Source organism: Brugia malayi, assembly GCF_000002995.4.
Source record: "Brugia malayi strain FR3 genome assembly, contig: Bm_v4_ChrX_scaffold_001, whole genome shotgun sequence".
Classification (NCBI taxonomy): Eukaryota; Metazoa; Nematoda; class Chromadorea; order Rhabditida; family Onchocercidae; genus Brugia; species Brugia malayi.
The window spans coordinates 8,388,602-8,412,261 of record NW_025062479.1 but is presented as its reverse complement, the minus strand read 5'-3'; the positions used below and the strand labels follow the sequence as shown (position 1 = coordinate 8,412,261).

Sequence of the window (23,660 nt, the reverse complement as noted above, 5' to 3'; positions counted from 1 at the left end):
GTGCCCATCGTAAAGTAACATAATCATGACGAAGTATGGTGATCGATGAATAGTAACTAGTAACTTGACGAGGAGGTTATTCGCAAGCCATAATACTTCTATACACAATAAGTTTCTGTTTTTTTTTTTTTTGCTTTATACAACAGTAACTGTTTGCTGGCACACCCAAGGTTGACCCGTGACATACTCTGAAAGCATGCTATACACAGTTAAACTGTAAAAAAAATGCAGCGAAACAACCGAACAGTTCATCCAAAAACGACGGCTAAACGTAGCTGAAACATGACAAATCACTCCTACTTAAGATTTAAGTAAATATCTACTTCAAATCAAGTATTTAAGGACTAAATATTATGATTAAATATTGTAAGTACTAAATAAAATATATCGTTCAATAAACAAACATTAGCCTAAATCATCTTTTTACATTGCATTTCTCTCAAATATTAAATAAAAATGAAGTAATAATGTGAATCTTTACTGTGATTAGATTAGTACAAAGCTCCAAAAAAAGCTGCACGTCAAACGACATCCTTAAGAAACACCAAATGCATCATTCTTTTTTTCTTAATTTTAAAGAAAAATTAATGCACCTTTATTGTTCAATAACCATTCTTTGCTGCGCTAGCTGCTGCCCCTGCGATGGTTGCATACGTTTAGCAGTTCTGTAAAGTATAAGAATGATTTTAGAGTAAAAAAAAAAAAAAAAAAAAAAGAAAAAAAATGCAGGCAAGAAGACCTGATCAAATTAATCGACTGAATAAAAATGACCGAGTCCAGAACTTCCTCTTTCTTGAATAAAACCGGTAATAAGATCACGTTATTTCTCCTGCGTATCTATTCATCAGATCGATTAGGCAGTAATGAAAATTGGGCTCATTTTATCGCGATTTGAATCACGACTGAGAAATATGTCTTATAAGCGTGGTGAGGAAATTTAAGTACAATATGGCCTCAATTTTTTACTTGAGCAAATTCCAGTCGAAAACATAATCATAGGTGAAACCCTGCCGATGGAATAAATTTCGGAAAAGTTGACGCAAGTGTGAATAATCCGGTTGCTCTTCGAAACCCAAACACTTGCAGTACTTAAGATAAGCAGCAAAAGCTTCTGAAAATGACGATATAGTAAACTTTGAAAAACTAAGACGATGATAAGCATAAAGTTACGTTTTACTAGTTAAACACTATTTAATTTACAATCATATAAGACGGGATTTTGATATGTAGTAACGCTTCTGCAAATATTTGCTTCAAGAAAAGACATAAGGAATTCTGTTGCCATCAAAGTGGTCATTACAAACTACCAGAAGAAATTCAAATCCTAAATTAACAGAAAATTAAAGCATAGAATGCATATCAAATGCAAAACAACCAAAGTAACAAAAAGACTTACCTGGATATCCAGCACAAAGCTCTTCAACAGGTGTGCTCATTTTTTTCTCCGAGATCTTATCATATTTCTGTCGTTTTGTTGCTGCTTTCAAACCCTGCCACGGCAAGGTGCCACGATTGAAATACATAAGAACATACCCGAGTGATTCGATATCATCTCTTCGACTCTGTTCTACAAAAAAGCCGAAAAGTCATCCTAATACTTCTATTCAAGCATCCGTCAACAACTGTCTTTAACATTACTGCTATCTACGTTAGTAGATTATGCAACAACAGGCCAAGTTACTCTTCCACTCCTATTTTCTTATCATAGCCTGCTACCGTATCCACAATAAAAGCGCAGATAGTACGAAAAGTCGATTTCGTTTTTAAATCATATTTACACCTATTCCAAGATGAGTGTTAACAGATGCATATCTTGCTGTTCCAGTAAGGTTCTTATTTTCTCTATATGGAATATGAGCATGTGTCCTGCTACAGCGATACTTCTTCGCAAGTCCGAAATCAATAATCTGAAATACATTTAAATAACATTTAAAATGCTACAAGTAAAACACACATCACGGATTTTATCACACTGCCAAATCATTTCTTTACTTGATACATTCATTAAGTTCAAACTGCCTGACTTCCGTAGACCTACCGCAATATTCTTTCTCGCTTAATATCCTCGAAACTAAGCTCTAAAAATTTGCAGTCTTTAAAATTTTAAAACATTGTGTATCTTATAACACGATAATGTGTAGAAACATGGAAAAATCAAAAAACTTACATAAACTAAATTGCCCTTTTTGCCTAATCCCATCAAGAAATTATCAGGTTTGATATCACGGTGAATAAAATCTCTCGAATGGATATATTCGATGCGAGATAGCTGAAAACTAATTCGTTTTAAAACCTAGATTCTTATGTTTTGAATAATAGGAAGCTCTATCTGGAATTTATTTCCAGGCATTTCTTCATTTCCTTCACTTTCATGGAATTTACATCCAGAATAAAATTTGCTGGTGATAAAAAAACTTTCCGCGCATTCTACGGTAATCAGAGCTCTCGTACGTCACTTGGTTGTCACTTAAACTATTTTTATATAACCTTAACTAATTACCTTGATTTACAAGGATTTCAGTATGTGCTTCTGTTCCTAGTGCTTTACCTTCATTTGAAGATACAAAAGCTTTTCGGCATTCCTAGACCTATACAGCGATGTACAGATATATAAAATGAAGCATGATTCTCTTTAATAAATCTAAACCATAGCATTCTTTGTTGAATTACTTACATAATTTCAAACATTTCAAACCCTACCATTTGGTCAGCTAACAACAATACAGTCTTTAGAGTAAATTTTCGTGAGCAAAAATTAAATAAATCTTCCAGAGATGGTCCCAGCAGTTCCATTACCATAACATTATATTCGCCTTCGTAACCACACCATTTCACCTAAAAAAATGCTCTTTTGAAGCAACTACTAACTGCCAGTAGTTGTTCAACAGTTTAAAATTATTTTAAACTAGCAAGTTTATGACTACTACTACAAACTGTAAGCTTGATTTTTCTGAATTAAAATCCATAATTATACTATCTAATCGCATGATCGGAACTAATTAAACCTACCGTCAAAAGGTCGCACATGTAACTGCACGTTTTATCATGCAACATCGGTATTACTAAAACGAATTTAGTTCGAGCACATCAGAACAAAATTGTTAATTTACGCATATAACTGAGGAAAAAAATTGGCAAAGCTGCAAATGCAGTACCACGAATAATACTCACCTGGGGAATACCTATTCCTCCACTCATTAGTTTATATAATCTAGCCTCGATGTGCAGCTGTGGATGCTTAGTTTTCACACATTCTAACTTGATTGCTACCTCCTCCTGCGTTACTATGTTCTGGCCTGTAAAACAATGGATATATAAATTCGAGAAAAAAAAAAAAAAAACAAGTGGAAATGGGAAAATTTATTCTGTTTCTATCATTAAATATGAGAAGACATAAGACAATAGAACTATGCTCCCAAAACTTCTTATTTTTTAAATTCAATACCAATTCTGCTCATAAATACTACCCACTATACCCTTAAAATGAAGAAAGGAAATCCTAAATATATTCATTATTTTTAAAATTCACTACCCAAATAGATGTCACCAAATGAACCGCTGCCAATTTTCCGACCAAGTCGAAAACGACCACCAACCCTAAGCTCCATAAATGCTGCAAATATATATGATTACATTACTATCGAATACAGAACAAAATAACGCTAAATTATGCAAGAAGAAATCCCCCTTGCATCTGTTATGGATGAGGAATTACACATGTTACTTCTGAAATCTCAGAATACTAAAAGAATTCGAGCAAAGCTAAGAGAATTCGGATGAGAAGCAACAGATAACTGCATACGTGTGTTAATAATTAAACAAAGATAGAACAACATCCCCAAACAAAAACCACAAAAAAAAAAAAAAAAAAAAAAAAAAAACAATCATTTAGCCGGAAATACGGGTCGAAATAACCAGAACCAATCGGAAAATCGCATTTGAAATAATAACACCACCAGTTCTCATCCAAAATACGAGAATGACCACACAAGCCATTTACACTACCACCCACACAGATATCTACGCACCCTTCACACACTGTCAAACCAGTGCAAACCAGCCCACCACCTTTGACGATGTTGCTTGTGAAAAAATTGTAGTTGGCGCGGCTCATGACAGTTGCGCAGTTTTTTTTTGTCGACGACTTTATGAAAGTCGGCTAAACTAATGCAGGAGTTTCCTATGGGAAGTCATGTATTGATTAATTGGAATAAACATTTGATATGCATGAAGTGAGTGGGTATATTGTTGTTACAATTAATATTTGTCTGATCGAAGTTTTACATATCAAATTTTTACTTCGTATTCTGTTGATTTTCCTTGCACATACACAAATTATACTCAGAATAGGAAAATAATATACCGGAAAAGTCGGCAGGTATGACTGGTAACATTTGGTGCATATTTTTAACTGGTGTTATATTTATTTGAGACTTTGACGTACAATGAAAACGTTGTAACTCTTCTGACTTCGTACGTTTTAGTGATAAAGCACGATGGGACATATTTCTGAAAGTTGCGAGGAAATGAGAAAAATAATATAAGTGGAATAGCTTTCGTCATTAATAACCTGATTGAAATGAGTCGACCACACAAGAATTCTGGTAAAATAACATTAAGAGTCAAACACGTTACATTTTATAATCTTCATGCTGAAACGGTTAATTTTTGCATATTCAAATTATTGTTCTATTTCCAAGAACTTACTGAAAAGTTTGAAACAAACACGTTATAACATATAGAATTCAGTTGTACTATTTTGCTTGCCTTCGTTCAGTTCGATTAGTTTAAGCTCGAAGAAATTTGAATATGAGTCGATTTACGTCATCAGATCGCTACTACATGTTTCAAGATGTTGATCGTTATCATCCGTTAACTTCGTTTACTCGACATTATATCCCTTCCTCACATGCCCATGAACGAATTGTACCAGATACTTTGAGAAATTTTAAAGTGGAATCTCTTTTCGACTACTCCCTCTTGAAGAACAGTTACAATAAAAAAAAAATTATTCAGTTGGATGGAATCGCACCAATTATTGAAGGCATGCTTTTTTCTCTGTTGAAACAGCAGATGATATTTAAATATTTTGCAAAATTTGATTTTGACAATTTTGAAAATAAGTAGTCACCTTAAAATTAGCGTTTAGATTGTTATTTTGACTGAATTCGTAGAAAGTATAGGTGAGGATGAACCATATTTCAAAGGAGATGCGTGCAAGCTGGAGCATCGTCGACGAACCCGAGGTGTTATAGTAGAAGCTAACTATTCCATGGAAGTTCCGATTGCATTAACTCGTTATTTGCGTCCAAGTTTGAAATTTGACGTTGTTACCACCAAAACTTTCCTTGCAATGCTCTGTAGGTAAACATTTCAAACTTCTACTGCATATCTGTTTTTTTTTTTTTTTTATCTTAAAATCTTTTTACCTCTTATCTCATTTTGTAAGCTGAAAATTCAAATTTCATCATTCTTAGACTCGTATAGGTACTCATGATATTTTTCTATAAATAATATTATGGGTAGGTGGCAGTATTGTCGGAAAAAATTACTCAGTGCGTAATTCTAGGCTGCTTTCATTTCTGGACTTCTTTGCCACCTGCTATCATCTTAATCTTCGCTCATTTCGAAAGGGAGCGTTATTCGAGAAAATATGTCGGAAAAAAATTTTCTGTACACATCAACAATTTTTGCTTGGTCATATCAGTAACAGTGTGATATTTTTTTTTTGTAAAAATAGTGTTTATAGATTTATCGACAATGAGCTTCGCTTTTATCGCTTTAATATCGAACGTATTGGAGATTTAATAATTATCGAGGAAGTGCCTTTCGGCGATGCTCGCCCTACCAAAACCTATCTCCAAGGAGCTTTGGACATTCTAACTGGCCGGTAAGTTGTTATTATATTTTAGGTATTCAAAATGTTTAGATGAAGCTACAAGTATGAACTGCTAAAAAGGATAATTGTAAAAAAGTGTTCTTTTAGTATTCTACAAATTTCAAGAATTTTCCTATCAGGAAGGATGTACATCTTTGTTCCTCCATCTGTTTCTGAAATCGTGAGATCCTTAGTTTAAAATATTCTAATTCTCATCAACCATAAAAACTCCAGTTTGAAAATTAGAAACGAAAATAAATTAGGTTCAAGAAATTTGAAACGTGGTATTCAAGAGCAAGTATGGATTATCGACAGATAGCAATGTGTGAATTTGGTACAAAGTGCATTCTATTGCGACAACATGTTGATTTAGCGGAACGTTCATCAATTGGACAAATTCGCACGCATATCAACTGTCAGCAAAGTAAGTAGTTGATTGATTACAGCAAAATTCTAAGATAAGCAAAAATCAAGTGTCGTATTTGGAAATTTTTGAAAAAAGAAAAATTTTCCGCTTAGATGTAGAATAAAAGCATCAGTATTTTGTAGACAAGATAGTTCCCATTTACAACCTCTTTCTTATCTTCTTCCTTCCCTCTGTAACTCTTTTGCTACTTCTTGCTGGCATATTTCTTCATTTCCAAGGTATTTCTACAATCTTAACCCTCTGAGGCTGTACAAAAAGGTATTTTATGCTTTTATTCTTTCCATTCACTTTTTATTCTTTAATCGGCTTTAGTTCTTGGATATTTCAGACTATGTTCGCCAGTATCCTAAACAGCCATTCCTCCCAATGCTGCAGGATACAATTGCATCTTTGTCAAAATTCGAAAGATTTTTTGATCAACCGGATCCCACTTTTCAAATCGATGGCACTAATGTTATAATTCGTGGTCCAGTCGTGTATGCATCTTTTTTATTCACTTAAGGAAAATCTAGAAGCATTATTCTAAAGTAAACTTCGAAATAATTTGTTAAAAAAGAAAAATCCAGTCTGATTGTAGGCCAGAGCCACCAAAAAAGCCAATCGAAATAATGTGTCGATCATTCCAACGCTTTTCGGTACGTACTTCACTGTTTGATTTGAAGCACTTGCTGACTTGTTATGCATTTAAATTAAGAATTGAAAATGAACAGTTTCAATTGTAAGCATTTGAGTAAGTTGATGGCAAGTTGACTTATACAGTAAGTGGAACTATGCGATACAAATACTTGAAATAATTTCAAACATTGTAGTACTTCTGAAAATTTTCAATTCCAGTTTGAGAACCTTCAAATGAAATGGCCAAATATGATTTTCTCGGGTGCTGACCGTATTGTTAGTGTTCTACATGTCCGAGGACTAATCGACCACAAACCCAAAAGTTTCAGTTTCCATGAAATAGCACCTAAAGGTTACTACAGAACTTGCAATTTAATAGTTTATTGCTCGTTCACTTTATTTTTTAATTTTCCAAAGCGTCATTGCATATCAGATTCTGTAGAACTTTCTGGGAAGTTCGCAAATCAAGCAGCAAAAGTTAGAGCTAGCAGCTGAAATTGACTAATCAAGCAGTCAAGAACACGAGGTAGTATGGAATGATGAGTAATTGAACAATAGAAACATCACAATTCTCTGCAAACATTGCTTATATAGTACTGTGTTTTTCATAAATCAGGGTATAAGAACACCATGGCACGCGCATCAGCGCTTTGTCGACGTATCTTTGATTATATAAAGGAAATTGACAATCCGAGCTGCGACAAGTTAGCCTTGATTTGGTAAGTTTCGAATTTTTAGAAATGGTATTATCGCTGAAAATCATTGGGTACTGCATTTTGCGTTTTAACTATCGCTGAAACTACCTTTTTTTTTTTATGTCAATTTTTCTTCATTACTTTGTAAGTCTTATCAGTTAAATGCTGAAAAATATGACAAGGAAATCAACTGAATTAAATTTTTTATCTAGGGTGAATGACAAACAGTTTCCGTTGGATGTCAATGATGGCAATCATTTAGTTCTGTATCGTCGTCGTGGTAAAGGGTTTGATGAGAGAGCATTCATCTCACCATCACTTCGTACTTCGATTCTTCAAGAAGAATGAAGAAAAGAAATTTTCTCAGTGAAAAAAATAAACTTTTTTTGCAAAATCTTTTCTGTTAGTTATATCAGTATTACTCCAGTTAAAAATAAAGCGCCTTCGTTTTATTCGGTTAACGTTAAAAATAATATTGCTAACAACAAAACTGACTTTGATGTATAAAATCAAAATGAAACTCTCGATGCCAAGTGATAAAGATAGGCGTTTTGTTTCACTACTGTTCGATTTCAAGTACCATGGCGCTACCGACTATATTTCGTTGCAATGTGTATAAAGACGTCCTTTAATTTATGCGTTATGTTATAAGAATTACCGAAACAATCATAATTTTTGGTATTTCTCTTCAGTATTCCAATTATATCTTGTGTTTGCAGGCTCCCAAGAACTGAAAAGAGGGAGAGATTACGCTTGGTTACTAGTAGAAATCCACGTTAAGAGATACTATTATTTTTTTACACTTTTTGGAAAAGTTAAAAATCAGAATTTATATCAAAGAATTTTCAAATAATACCTTGCAGATATCATGCTGATTCAAGTAGATAACAGTCCAGGCCAGAAATTTCGGCATGTAAGTCATAGTCAGGTTTTCGCACTAAATTAAAAGACTTATCATCTTAGCGATAAAGAATCAAATTTTGTATTTTTTCATGGAACAGAAAACTATTGCTTTGAAAATGCACATATCGTGTTTTTCTGAATACTAATTTTGTACCATTAAACGAATGGAAAAGAATATTGGATATGAAGGTAGATTATTAATAAAGGCAATTTTATGCACTTAATATCACTTCTTTACTAAGGTACCTTCGAATAATGTAATTTAAATAAGAAAACTTACCAGATTTTTTTCATAGGGCAGTTTTTGACAAAATTTGTCGTGTAAAATATTCTCCAAAACTTTTTGGAAAACTGAATCAACTAATCGTGCTTTTATTTTACTTAATGCATCCCGACATGCTTCGCACGTTTGCAGATTTTCTGCTGAAAATTTTCAATTTAATATCGATGTCAGGTCAGGTTATAAGCAAGGAAAACTAATAGTTATTATATGAGCGGTTAATGAATTGTTTAAAACTCCACTTCGATAAATTGCCGGCGAAAGAGACAAGAAGGGACGATATTATTTGTGACGGATAACAAAAATGGAATTTGAATCTCAAGATGATGGAGCTTTATGTCAAATCCTAATTTAGAACAGAACTAACCTTTCAGAATGCTTCCAGTGGTGAGTTCATTCATAGGTTTCACAAAGTCATTTTCCATCTGCATCGTGTTACTATTATTTCTCTGAAACGGTAATTATCATGTGAATGTATGTATTGTATTGTATGTATTGTATTGTATAGTGTATGTATCGTTTCGCAATATTTTGCTGAAGTGTATATATAGGAAAACTGTGGTATGAAAGAACTAGTTATGAACTCTGATAATAGGTAGAAAATGTTTAGAACATTACTATTTTGTGACAAAGCACAAACAAAGCATAGCTAAATTTGAACTTCAATTTCGGATTCTAATTTATACCATGAGTTCTGAATATTTTAGATACTTCGATGAAGTTATTTCTTGATATTCAAGATAAAAAAAGTCAGAAATGTGTTTAGCTAATCTATATTTAATTGTATTTACTTTCATTAATGTTTTAATAGAATATCAAACCGATGGTCAGTGTAGCAAGCACCAACACTGCACATGAAATGTGAAAGACGAAAAGTACGCAGTAAGAAGTTCATGTTTTTAATTCGAAAAATATTCTTTTTTGAAAAATTGAAGTGAGCAGAAATAATGATACGAAAAATTTTAACCTTTTCAGAATTCATAACGTCACTTTCTGGTGCAGCTGATGGCTCAACCAAACGTTTGCAAAGACCAATATTAGCACAGAACTTAAAGTATTTGAAAATTTTTGTGAAATCATCATTTAAGAACTGCAACTTTTGGAATTCAATCTCTTCAATGGAATAAGGGAACAAAGGTAGAGAATTACTTCTAGCAGCGATCAACATTTCCAAGATGAGAACATTTTAAATCCAGAAGTACTGTTCATATTTAAGATCAAAGAGCGCTATTTCTAAACTAAAAAGATGAGTTTTTGAAATCCAAAAATTATGATAGAACATTTATCTAATGTATACATAACACTCCATTATAACATTACTATACGTTAGCTGACAAAACTATGACTTATAATCGAGAATTAACAAAAGAAAACATGAAACATTCATTACACAGTTTTGATATATCCCAGCCTTAAATATCGCTCAACTTACTGTTTTTGTATTTTGTAAAAGTTTGTCGAGTTCTTCTATAAGTTCTGGCATAAATTCTTCAAGCAACAGATCACACTATAAGAAAAACTCAAAGAAAGCATAATTAGTTTAAAATTTTAAAACATTTAGGGCTAAAAAAAATCCCAGAAATTTAATTTTAGGAAAAAAATAATAAAATTCTAAAGATTTGATATCGAATTTCAAAGAGAGTTTAGCAAATGCATACTTTCCCTCGCAAACTGCCTAACTGACTACAAATCTCCTCCGAAATGAATCGTTTCAATCGTTGCTGAGTTTTTTCGTCTTCTATTGCATGTTTCAGTTCCTCTGCTGCAAACTGACACTCTTCACATATCAGTTCACGCTGCAATAACATCATAAAAATACCTTTCTTTTCAATCTAATTTAAATGGATATTAGTATTTTGCGTCCACCTAAAATCCTATCCCTACAGTTAGATACTACATTTCCAAAGTTGCTGAACACCGAATATAATACTAAGTTTTGAAGTGAAGGATTATAAAAAGTACCGCTGAATCTTCATCCGCACTTTTTCTTCCGTAAATCATATTTATTCGATGGAAATGCTCAATTTTCCGATTCGAACAAAGGCGGAAGTGCTGACAAACTTTCTCTGGATTTTCCTAAAATATAATCTCAAAGTTGCATATAACATAAAACATGTCCTGCAAATCAGTTTAAAAGGATGGATAAGACTTAAATCTCCCAGAACTAACAGCTGAGTAACACTAAAACTTGAATAGTGCAAAAATAATTCTCTCAAACTTTCACCCAGAACACAGCGGAATAGGTAAAACAGTCCAGTTCTAGCAGTATGGAAAGACAAATTCGGACGACTGGCTAAAGATCTTACAGCACATACAATTATGTCCGTTATCATTAAAAACCACAAGTTTTTCTTTAATGAAAAAAAAAAAAGTTCAAAAAAGGAGAAGAAACTGAACCAAATATGGTTCCAACTTTTCGATAAAATGATCCAACTGATTAACTAGCAGACGACATTCATCTTCATATGGTGTCTCGTGGCAAAGTATTCGTAGCAAATCTTTCAATTCGGTTACTTTTCTTGGGTCTTTGATAGCCTCCGCAAAACGACTAATAAGCTGAAATATCGAATGAAAGATTCTGACAAAAAGAAAAATTAAGAAAGAAAGTAAATACTGTCGTAGAATTAAAAAATCAAAAACGGGATGGTCCAAAAACCTAACCATTTTACACTCATTACAAGTGCCGTTAAATGAAGTTGCTTGTAAAAGCAAAATATCTTTTGGCGTCTTATTTTCCTTCAAGATGAATTCCTTGTAAGCCGCAGTGATCACAATCAATGCAAAGAGTATAACAACAATCTTGGCCACCATTTTTGCGATTAGATCTGAACATTCAAAAACGGTCCATTTTCAAACGGTCAAAACTTCAAAACAGTGCGTTCACATGAAAGAGGGGAATTACTGAAAGAGGAAAATTGGAAATTGAAAGGATTTCTTTTTTTGGAAATTTACTCTAAAAAATATTCTCAACCTATTTGTCCTTAATCTAAAACATTTTGTATGGGTATAGGTAAAAAAATATGACTGTCATTGGCATATATTACATACCCAATAACATCACTTCTTAGCAATTGTAGGTTAATGCATGAAAGGTCAGAGGTCAGACGAAAGCAATACCAGAAAAAAGAAAAGGTAACCCATCAACACTAAGTGAGGAAGATATTTTTGGGTAGATAGAGCAATAATGTGACTCTGTATTCCTTTTCTCGCTCTCCCTGTAATTGATTCTATATTCCTAAAAAAATTTTTTTTTTCTTTTTTCTGGTATAATACATAACAGAATTGCTAAGATTAACAGGATGAAAAGTGATAAATTTTCACTGAAGCAATTAATAGTGACGTGTGCGAAATCCACTCGAAAACACGTTCACACTTATATCTAGCTATTCCACTTCTTTTCATTTTCCTCTATACTCCGGCATCAATTCCTAATCACTTAAAAAATATTGTCATATTTATAATGGCGTAAATGGAATGTTTAACAGGAGACTCATCCACGAAAAAAAATAAAGCTATTCAGGGGAGTATAAATATTCAGAATTAAATTTTGACAGTAATTCGTAATGTACACAGTGATAGAGTATTTACCACTTTTTAATTGCACTATCTTAAACTGAAATTAATTTTTCGCAGAAATAAAGAAGAAATAGATGAAATGAAAAGCTTGCATTTAGCAGGTGAAGTTTAAAATGCCAACAACAAAAAATGGAATTGGATTGTCAATGAGCAAAGAAATGGGAGATGAGGCCATTAAAATATTCCAGCGCTAACTCATCTATCAACCCTTCAACAGAACAGCTGTTGCACATATGTTCGAAATCAACCGGTTGATTGCGCGCAGTTTCAGCACTCATTTCAACTATTGCCTTAAAAATTTTTTAGATTATCGAATTCTGGTTAATTATATTTCAAAAAAACTGCAGTATGGAAAACCATCGAGATATTTCTGGCCAAATTTTTTGATTAGTAAAAGTTGATATATTTTGATTAATAACAGTCGCCTGCCGTTAAATCATATACTATTTTACAAATACATTTTGCAAAAAGTTTCAGAATACTTGATTTCAGTGCAGATAAGCTGTAATTTATTGACTGCATTCTGGAAGTTTTGATTTGCTTGAAAATGGAATCCTTTATGTATTGAACGACATACAGTAGTACAGTACATTTGAATAAATGAAGTAGAGATTTAGTAGAATTTGGCTGACAACATACACTTTACAGATGAAGTAAAAAGAGGCAGTATAAAAGCACCAAAAGAAAACCTTGTTAACAATCCTAATTCCATACATTTTGAGATTGCTTACAACAAATACACTTTTAAATCTATTGGATATAAGAAAGATAAATGCAAAAAAAAAGAGCTGTGCAAATGAGCTTAACCAATTAATATAAAATTAGTTATCAGAATGAAAACATTCGCATATTATTTGGTTTCGCGTGTCAAAGTGGTCAATTGGTATCTTAACCGTTGAAAATAAACTTGGTAATCGGAAACAAAGATGGAAATTAGACAAATGGTTCATTATATTAGATTAACATTTATTTATATATTCATTTATATATTTTATGTAATGAATCACTTCAGTGAGAAATGTCGCAAGACTCGGAAAAGTCTCGCAAATTGCAAATAACTTACAAAACATATCAAATAAAATTGTATTGAATTCACAGAACTAAGAATTGTTCACCAGAACTAAGAATATTGTCTTATTTCACCCGTCAAACAATCGTTCCAAATTCATATTTCACGTAAGAAACTATTTTTAATTCATCTTCCAAATAGATTGTTTACACGGTATCAACACCTTATTTATATTTGAATCTACAAGATTAACTTGCTTCATTGACCTCCTTTACGGTTTGTCAACTAGTAATTAGATTTAATTTTAAACCAGGTCAGCAGCTCTTTATTAGTCACTCATGTCTAACACTTCAGTTTTGCCAAAAACCTGAAGAGTTCAACCAAGAGGCAATTCAATCACAAAAAAGGATTTCCATTACTTGACCTCAACTCTTCTTTATAAGATTTATTGTACTATTGCTTCTGTTGGTAAAGGAATTATTGTATTTCTGTGTTAACATCTACATCCAAGGAATCTTCCTGAGATCAGTAAACTTCTCCCAAAGTAATAAATTCAACTACAAAAAATTCCTATTATGCAAATGCTTTTGTTATTTAAATTTCGATTTTTCGGACAGGTTTATTCTTTGTTAGTACCATAAGTTCAGCAATTTACAACATATTAAACAATTCACATGTTCTTTGTTAACTGATCGTAATATTCTTGACAATGCTAAGTTTAACTACAGCTGAAAGATACGTTTGGATGCTTTCTCGCTTGGGATATAAAACTGGAAGATGAGTTTTATATTTATCTAAGGAATATTCAAATAACACAGTCTTTAATTTATAGCTTTCTCTTATGATTTAATATAAAATTGCTTTGATTATTTCGACATAAGCATTTCGGTTTCCTGACACATACAGGTGATTACGTTTTGCGGCTTTGCATAATTAGTCATGAAACTATTCTGGCGGATACATTCATTTGTAAGGTTATCAGAGATGAATACCTTTTAGGATTTAATATTGCTGTTCTAAGTGAAAACACAATTTTTAAATAGGACATTTAAAAGTAATAGTGCTTTCACTTCAGTTTTTAGAGTTCATTAACAGCTCAGAAGAAGGAAGAAAACAGGTGTTTGTTATCTAACTAATTCAGGTAAATGGTGAGATGGCACTTTGAAGCATTCCCGTTGGACAGAGATATTATCAGTGTCGGCACACAGGTAATAATGGATATATTATTCCTGTCATAGCTTTCCTACTCATGCGATAAAATTCTGTGATTCACTGATATGGTTATACTCACAATGCTAAACGTCAAACTGCAAAGAAACGGTATTTTTCTTCTGACAACAAAATGAAATCTATTGCGGTGCAAAACACTTTTTAGTGCTCAAACAGTACATTGCAATAGACTGAAATGTGAAACAAAACTAAGGACATTCACCCATCAAATGAATTAGATTTATGAGCAAAGGTTGGAGTTACTATCACCGGCTTTATATTTGAAATTAATAATCAGTTAAGTCTGCTAAAATTATTCATCGAGAGTTGTCTTAACTCTTTTCATAAGAACAGATGTATTGTCAATCGCTTCACGAAATTAACTAACGGTTGTCGAGACATTCTAGGAAATTGTAGAATAACAATGTGTTATGTAGTGTAGGAATGTGTTATCTACAAGTATGTGATGAGCGGCTTTTGATCAAGGAATCAAACGAATAACACTAGCAGATAATAATACTCTTTTTACAATGAAGTTGTTTGTATTATCTGATAATTATTATATTACGCACAAAGATTTATAGCATTAAAAGTATTTATAATATATACGAATTTACCAATCTCTTACTATATACAAAGAAAATTATCTAGTTCAAACAAATAAAGCTATATAGAATCAGTAAAAAATGGACAATGGGTAGAAAATAATCATCACAAATAGCAGCATCTGTCGTGAAACTTAGGGCTTCTTACTCTTGTAGCTTAAAGTTGAATTTGATTTTTGTATGCTCAAGTGCCTTCCTTGTTTGTTATTGTAATTGGTATAGACGAATGTGTTGATTTAAAGTCTATCATAACTAATTTTATTTGCTAGCAACCACGATACAAATAAGAAAATACGCTTATAACTTCGTAGCATTTGCCTGCGAAGATGAAATGGAAAAATTAAATCGATTAATGGGGAATTCAAAGGATTTAAATGAACCGAATTAAATGAGTATGAAAGGGCAGCTGAACCATAATTGCTGGTACAAAAAACTAACAAGACAAACGGTTTAAATCTTTATATAATAGACAATGACTTTTAATCAGCGCATAATTACAGTCAGTAGAGAACTATCAGATGATCTTTGCTCTTTATATAGTAAGAAATGGGTAAATTGGTATATATTATAAATACTTTTAATCCCATTGTGCACAAGGATGTGTACTCATTCCAAGCGCATTACATCACCCTCATACATATATCTTATATAGGTTTAGGATAATTCTTTAAAATACCGATTACAGAAATTCTAAGAACAAAATAACTTAAAGTTTTCAACCTAAAAATGACTCTATAAGGCAACTGATATTAACTGCCTGCGCTAACTTACAAGCTGCAAAGACTCATAAAAATAATCAATAAAACAGAATGCTTCCAGGCTGTTTTAAAAATTCTAAATCATTTTTTTGATCAGCAAGATGTGTAAAAGAAAAGTAAAACTGCTGCAATTGCAATGTTAATATCTCAAGTTCGATACATCAGGCATTTGTTGAACAATTGTTTGAACTAATAGTTTGTTGTTCGTTTTTCTTCATGTTGGTGATCAGTCACATCAACTTAGTGGTAATCGTTTTTCGTTATCATTTGCGAGAACTCTATTTTCTATACAGCTTCTGAAATTTTTCCGGATTATCAATAATATTATACGTTGGTGATAAATTCGGTAGGTGTAAACTAAAATATCCTTTAAATCAATCCGGAAATCGTAACGAAATATCAAAGAAGTACAAAAAGCGTTGGGACTAAAATCCTAGAAAAATGCATTGTTAAATTTTGAATTTTTAATTTAACGATTATGTTGAATAATAAAAATGAGCGGTGCAATTTGGTATCCATCAGCTACAGTGTTCATAACATTTAACAAATACGAAAGAGGTAAAATTAACTCTTAAACTCATGAATAACTCCCTTCTTTCACTTACTAATACTTTAATCAAGAACTGCTAACCAAGCTGGTTCACTCTGTTTTCGCATGACCACTTTTTTCTTTTTCTTTTGTCCTTTTTTTGAGAAAAAGGGCTAGGTGGATGACATCAATTATAATTTCATGCGAAATGAGTACTTGATATTTAACATGCAGATCCGCAGATAAGATTCACAAAAAAGTAATGAATTTCCTGAATCCTTTTAATTTTGACGAGATCGACGGTTTAGTAATTTGGTTTTCATTAACACAATGTACTTCATCAGCAAATTTCAAGTCTCAAACTTAGATTCATTTCCTCAACTATATGTTTTGCGTGGTATTTTAAACTAGTTTTGCATCTTCAAATAACTTAATTTAGGCGATGATATCAACAGATTTTCAAAGTTTCAATAATCCAAAGTTTTCCATTATTTGATTTGTATTTTACATTCATAATTCTTTATTTATTTGCAGTGAATTTTGTTGTAAATATAACCATGTTATAAAAATAAGTTCACTTTTGATCTCAACTTCATATTTATTTCATTGTTATATATAGTTACCATCTCTTCCTTTTGACTTTCGATCATTTATTACAACTCTTCTATTGAAAATTTAATATTATAAAAACAATACAGTGATATCACCATTTCATATTTATTGATGTGTATAATTCATTTTGTGAAATATAACCGTGCAGTGATGTGGACATTTGCAATTAATTACTAGGTATTATCATCTTTAAAATTAAACCATATCACCTGATCCATTAGCTAATTAGGCTGTAAGTGTTTACCATTCCTTTAGTAAAGGATTAATTAACTTTAAACCTTGATATCTGAAAATAATGTAATAGAGTTGCTCTTGAAGATGGTTATTGTTCATAACTTTTTTCACAATATTGAACGGATTGTTGTCAGAAATGGGAAGGAGCTGATTACCGATAAAAAGTTTTATTTCTTAAATTAAAATTTTATGTGTCATATTGCAATAACTCTTATTTCACTGTTAAATATAGCACATTTCCAAACTTCGTCCGATACTCTTCGAATAAATCATATTTTTTGACTTTTTTTATATCAGAAAGTGATTTGAATATACAAGTGCAGTAAGATTGGTAAGTACAAAGAAAATAAAATTTTGAATTAATAAAGAAATAACCTGCATGATAGAAATGGAAAAATTTCAATAATAATATGAATAGGTTCCGAAATGTATAAATATTTATATACTGAAATTGGCAATAGTCTGAGAATATTTTTAGTTGTCATCGTTAATTGACTTTGGTAAGGGATGATTCTTCTACCTGAAGACTTTTAATAACAGAGCATCATACTGATTAATTTCAATGGATTTTTCGCAATATTCTGATTTATACTTACAATGAAGAAAACAATAAATACACAAGGACTGAAAGAAGAAGCAGAAAGAACACAACTGGTTATTATCAATACTGTTATATATCGCCTCAGTCCGGTGCGAAACCAGATTTGCATCACATATTTTCAGGGAGGGCCGTCATGACCAACTGTAGGTTATTCCAATAAGAAAACACGATTCGAGAATCACGGAGTGAAGTGACATTTGAGATTGTCAAAAATTGATTGAAAGTTGTATTCTTATCCTTAATGAAAGAATGCTAAGAGTTAATTCGAATAAAAACATAGTCAGAGAGCAAAATATGTCATTCATACGCAGTGGACAAACAGATTCCTCCCGGAGGAAATGTAAAGTGGAATGTTGAACTAACTAAGATAACAAACATTTCAGAATTTATTAGGTAATAATATCTAACAAACATTTCAGGATTCATTAGGTAATAATATCTCTAATTAGATTCCTTAGAAAAGTTGAATGCGGTCAGAAAAGGCCAGGAGTTACAAATATCTTTCCTGCTAGTTATATCTTTCTTCGATAATTAAAACATTCACTTATTTGGCAAAAAGAAAATCTACCTAATTCAATCGTTTCTGTCGTATTCAAGAGAATAGTGCTTGAGATAAAACAAAATGGATTTACATTTGTTTGATGTTAATTAAGCCAGCGCTACCGGAATTATGAAATTCGAGATGTTGTGTTAGACATTTACACCTCCAACGCATGAGTTTTCTGTTGGAGCACGAAGTTGTTTCATATTGCAGAAGCTTCTCTGAATCACTCACACAGACGAAGATATCACTTGAGACAGTGTTTAAATGTGACAGTGTATTACCAACATACTCATTACCGTTTAACGCGACTGGAGCATTGATAATTTGGTACCATTTTTTCATTACTTTATGTTTAATCTTCAAGCGATATTGAATTTTTAATTATCAAAGAAATGGGGATACAACACTATTATTTACAAAGAGAATATTGTAATATACATTGCAGAAAAGTTATGTTGTATTTAAATATTCGAAGGAAAATTTTGAACTTTTCGAACAACGGATTAAATGGACCGTAATAAAAGGAGACGTATAAAATATTTTAAGATGCAAAATGCTTCAACAATATTTAATAGATTCGACAATAAAGTAACTTCACTGAAAATATCAGAATAAGATGAAAGAAATGAACACTTGGACGGAGAAACGAAAAAAAGTGGAAAAGACAACATAAGATCGGTTACAGATTTATTATGAAATTAGTTTTTCCAAGACTTTGATGATTAGATGTAAATGCATATCGTCACAGATTCAGGAAATTTTGACTTTTTCTTCCAGAATATTCAAATTGATGTCTATATTGCTTATCTTTCATAACTTTTTAGCACGGAGTACTACATTTCTTATTCGCTATTTCGCTCCAAATAATTACAACATGTTTATTTCTCGATCTTCGCTCACTACGCAAATAACATTTTTCGCTTCGTCTTCTGTAGACACGGGATAGCTTAAAAAGTCAAACGTCAAAGCAAAATAGAGATTTTAAACAATTGAAAGTACTTAAATAATACATATTAGCGCTTCAGAATTCATAGAGCGTTCCACTAACGTCTTTACTGACATGGTTTGAAAGATAATGAATTGATTTGGAAGTTTTTGGTTTCCTAAGGTCGAAACAGAAAATAAAAGATAGGGAAAGAGGATGATGTTGTTATATGCTTTGTGCATTAATTTTTTGACAATAAGATTACAATTATCCTACAGTATTATGTATGTTCCAACATTAACGTCATAATGTCAACCCAATTAATTATCACGGCTAAATGTTTAAAAGCTTAACTAACGTCTTTCTTGCTATTCATATAATGGAATTACTTTAGCGTCATCAAACACTGCTACATAAACTTTTTTCATCAAACACTTATGCTAGTGTTGTCGAAAACGCGTATACCATTATAACAATTACTTCTGTGGACAACATTACGTGAAACACTTCGTTCAATTGAAAATACTAGTATAGATTCAAAAGAATTTCAGAAAAAAATTACGATAATAATAAGAAGAAACCAACTAAATCAGTAAACAACAATGTTTTACGTCTTATTTCCTTGACATAGCCTTACTTCCAGTTACAGCCTACCAATGCTAGATACATAAATAAACCGACGGTGTAAGGTGGATGAAGTTCTAGAGTTAGTCTCCTAATTTGCCTGTTTGAAATAAGATTGTTCCTATCGCAAAAAACAAGAAAAAATGAAATTTAAAATTGTTTAAAAGCGAAAGAATCTCAGTGTTTGTTTTCGTACGTAGTTCAAATGATTGAGAAAAGCAAGAGTAAAGTTTGATTTAGATTAACATCAAAATGATCAATCCTTCCACTTAAAATAATGGAACATTTGTTACATTGTAAAAGTCGTAAAAATTGAAATTATAAAATACTTTTCCAACGAATACAGAATATGCAACACAATATAATTCTGTTTCCAATAGGCAGCAGCAGTTTATATAAATAAATTACCTGAGCGACAAAAAAAAACAATGATTCCATCAGCCATTGTCAGCTTTAATTTTGCATATAATCTTATCCAAACTTAGCAAAGTAATGCAACAACTTCATTCTGATCTTTGACCTAAGATGGAACTTAAAACGAAAAGATCATAATTTTACATTTACAACATTTTGAATGTTTTCGCAATTTTCTTTTGTGTTAAGAATTAGTATGCCTGGCCACTTCGAAATGCTAGAGAAAATACAATAAAACAAATAATATACAATTCAACGTTGCAAATCTTATGAGGTATCGCGAAATGTGAGAAATAGATATGAATTAAAACAATAATGTTGAAACAAATAGATTTCTACTGCTCCTGATCATTGAATTCAGTCGACTTTAATTACAATATGCTGAAATTAAACTCTATGTAAGTCTGAATTTGTTCATTTCCAAACTCCCCTTCCCAAAGTTTGAATGGCAAAATTGAAAAAAGTCAAAAAGGCATAGCATACGAATAAAAAATTATGAAAAAAACAACGAATCATAAGAAATTAATTCATTAATACATACTATTCACTCACCACTAATTAAATTGCTAGAAATTGTATTCACATTATTTGAAATTATTTTTAATTAGTGGTATGAAGCAGGAAGAAAGTCTGATTGAGTTTTAGGAATGCAATTGGACTGACTTGGAGAATCTAAAAACTTATTTATTTACCAACTGAATAAAAGTATGGAATGAAAAAACTGAATGAAAAAGGCCAGCCTACCTGTTTCGAGAATTACAGCATTATGGCTTGGATTGTAAGAGAATGATGAAGCTAAGCCATAGCTTTATAAACATATACTGTTAGAACAAATGCAATAATTTGACTTTTTCAAAAAACTGGTTAACAACAATAACTAACTAAAATAAGTACAAATAAATAAATATATATATATATAGTCGTAGTTCATTGTTAAGGAATCTTTCTTAGGTTTTAATGTGTTGAGAAGAGGTCTGTTGTAACAACCACGGTACATAAGTATTAATTTACACCAACAATATACTGATAATTTTGTAAGATTTATTTACGAAGTGGAGAGGAAGAGCAAATAAGATTTTAATTGAATGGAGCTGGACAACAGTAGTTGTCAATCTTTACATATAGTAAGCATTAACCAGAAGGGAGATCAGTAAACGAAGGCCTTGTCAAATTCATGAATAATTTACAGCTAGTGAGGAGGTGACAAGTTCAGAAACAGCAAAGGAGGTCAACTAAATAAGAAGTTGATAACTCCGTAAATTTAATTGGGAACAATTTCAACACATTCTGCTAACAAACTGTAATAGTGCAAATAAGTTCAGGTACAATTGGAAAATATTTGATAAATGATTTCCTATGTGAAATTGGGGCATTTTTCCAAACAGTTATCAGTTAAGAAAATCATTATTTTTCTGAATTAACATAATTTTATTTTGACATATTATAATTCTGATTTTCAAACATATATACGTAAGACAATTGTCAACTAGTATACTTTTTGCATTGTAGAGAAAGCTGAAGAAATATTTGAGCGACAATGAAATAGAACAATTCGGTAAAAATTGTTCTGATATAGGAAGATCAAAAATATTTATTGAAAGTAGGATAGATCTATCATCTTATATAAATCCGGTTCCTGCCTAGTTGACGCTAAGACAGCGCAGTCTCATAGCCTGAATGGAAAGATAGCTATTCCTCGGACACTTATTTTTCCTATTCTTTTCTTCATCAATGTTTTGTTTTACCACCGGTATTCCAAAAAATATCCTAGTAATCAATGTTCAGGAATGGCCATTTCCCTTTGTTTAATTGGTGATATTGTAATTAAAACTGTTTCAGTTACAGTTAAACTCCATTTTAATTAATTTTTATAAATCAAACAATAAAATATGGGTTCTATTTTTCTCTATGAAACCAAAAATTATCCTTCCAAAAATCTATATTTAGTGAATATTACGGAAGTGAAATAACTAGGTGAGTCAGAGAAGTCATGCATTTTCGCTGCAAAGATTTCACAAAACTGAAAATAGTTTTGTCTTTGCTTGTCTTTGTTTATTTTCCTAAATTAATGAGTAAGGGAACATTCCATCGATGATAAATTTTGATTTACTTCACTTAGATGAGATCTATTTCTTGTAAAGTGTTCCGCTGTTGAGAGCACAAAACAATTTTCAAATCCATTCAAAATACGGCGTGTCGCAATGTGAAATGAGCCTTGTTATATTTGTTTTGTCGCAGTGGTCTCTGAATGAATGTCTTCGCGTGTTTATATATGTCCAAATAAAGTAAATGCCGTAAATTTTATCATATGCCCGCAACTTCCTGGAAGTGACACACAAATGAAGAACATTATACAGGCAACTTTAAAGTAGTCATTAATTTGCCTCCTCAAATTTTCACATTGATGTGTCATAAAGATTTCAAGTTGCATAGTTTTAACATGAAGTTGGAATCACGGGACTGAATTCGCTGAAAATTATAATAAGAGTATTGATGAATAGTGACGGAAATACAAGTTCAATAATGCTTCAAAATGGTAAAAATCCAACTTTGAAATTTACTCAAGTCGATGGAATTTGGAAGGGAAATTTATGTATAAATAAAAATCTTTTGCAAGGATCATTGAAGATGCGAAATGGAAAAAAAGAAGTGAAAAAAGAGTGAAATTACGGCAACATTATCTGAATCATAAGTGGGAAACAAATCGATATTAAAATTACCAAGGACATCTAGGAGGTAACGTCTCATTAAGACCCTTTCAAATGCAACATATGGCGTGATTTTCCGAAAGTGTGCAGGACTATGCAATTTTTAGGAAATTTGGTCTCAAACTGTTAATATGATTTTACATGGCATGGCAGACTTTTGGAAACAGTTATTTCAGAAATTCCTATACAATTTTATTTCATTAAAATTTTGTACATTCTGTTTGGTTTGCACTGCTGATACATCTGCACGGATTGGAACTAGTTGTAAGATCCTGTCCTATCTCTTCTTTCATAAAAATTGAGCAGTCTTAAACTCTGATTAACTAACAACAATCATTCAACCATGAAGCACCTGATGCATCTCCGCAGAAACCAGTATCCCTGTTGTTTGAAGCCATTTTTCACCTATGAATTAAAAAAGTGATTTCTGTAGAAATTTTAATGTCATTTTGGCTGATGGATGAAGTAACTGTGAATTTCAAGGTACAGCAAAGGCGAAGTACACCGCACTGTA

At 31.8% G+C, this 23,660-nt stretch overlaps 3 protein-coding genes across 4 annotated transcripts; 1 reads left to right on the top strand and 2 right to left on the bottom strand.

The window, feature by feature from the left end:
• Nucleotides 1-595: 595 nt before the first annotated feature.
• Bma-kin-20 (Uncharacterized protein) lies at nucleotides 596-4,505 on the bottom strand (the record flags this gene model as incomplete). Of its 2 annotated transcripts, XM_043074125.1 has the most annotated exons (9): nucleotides 596-665; nucleotides 967-1,111; nucleotides 1,397-1,567; nucleotides 1,781-1,907; nucleotides 2,168-2,269; nucleotides 2,701-2,835; nucleotides 3,172-3,296; nucleotides 3,533-3,613; nucleotides 4,364-4,505. In XM_043074125.1, the coding sequence occupies 9 exons, from the start codon at nucleotides 4,503-4,505 to the stop codon at nucleotides 596-598; spliced, it is 1,098 nt and encodes a 365-aa protein (XP_042930059.1). The 2 variants fall into 2 exon arrangements, with proteins under 2 accessions (XP_042930059.1, XP_001898882.1); XM_001898847.2 differs by lacking the exon at nucleotides 4,364-4,505 and having other exon boundaries at nucleotides 3,533-3,608.
• Nucleotides 4,506-4,579: 74 nt separating this feature from the next.
• On the top strand, nucleotides 4,580-7,963 carry Bm7728 (Uncharacterized protein; the record flags this gene model as incomplete). Its single annotated transcript, XM_043074124.1, has 10 exons — nucleotides 4,580-4,604; nucleotides 4,793-4,990; nucleotides 5,184-5,364; nucleotides 5,750-5,890; nucleotides 6,142-6,302; nucleotides 6,634-6,781; nucleotides 6,883-6,940; nucleotides 7,140-7,272; nucleotides 7,537-7,639; nucleotides 7,828-7,963. 10 exons carry the CDS (start codon nucleotides 4,580-4,582, stop codon nucleotides 7,961-7,963), a joined length of 1,284 nt encoding a protein of 427 aa, XP_042930058.1.
• A 352-nt stretch (nucleotides 7,964-8,315) lies between these two features.
• Bm2446 (Uncharacterized protein) lies at nucleotides 8,316-11,609 on the bottom strand (the record flags this gene model as incomplete). The annotated part of the gene is made up of 10 exons (XM_001898849.2): nucleotides 8,316-8,345; nucleotides 8,472-8,552; nucleotides 8,799-8,941; nucleotides 9,166-9,247; nucleotides 9,766-9,846; nucleotides 10,231-10,305; nucleotides 10,457-10,594; nucleotides 10,761-10,874; nucleotides 11,196-11,354; nucleotides 11,460-11,609. The coding sequence occupies 10 exons, from the start codon at nucleotides 11,607-11,609 to the stop codon at nucleotides 8,316-8,318; spliced, it is 1,053 nt and encodes a 350-aa protein (XP_001898884.2).
• Nucleotides 11,610-23,660: the final 12,051 nt, after the last annotated feature.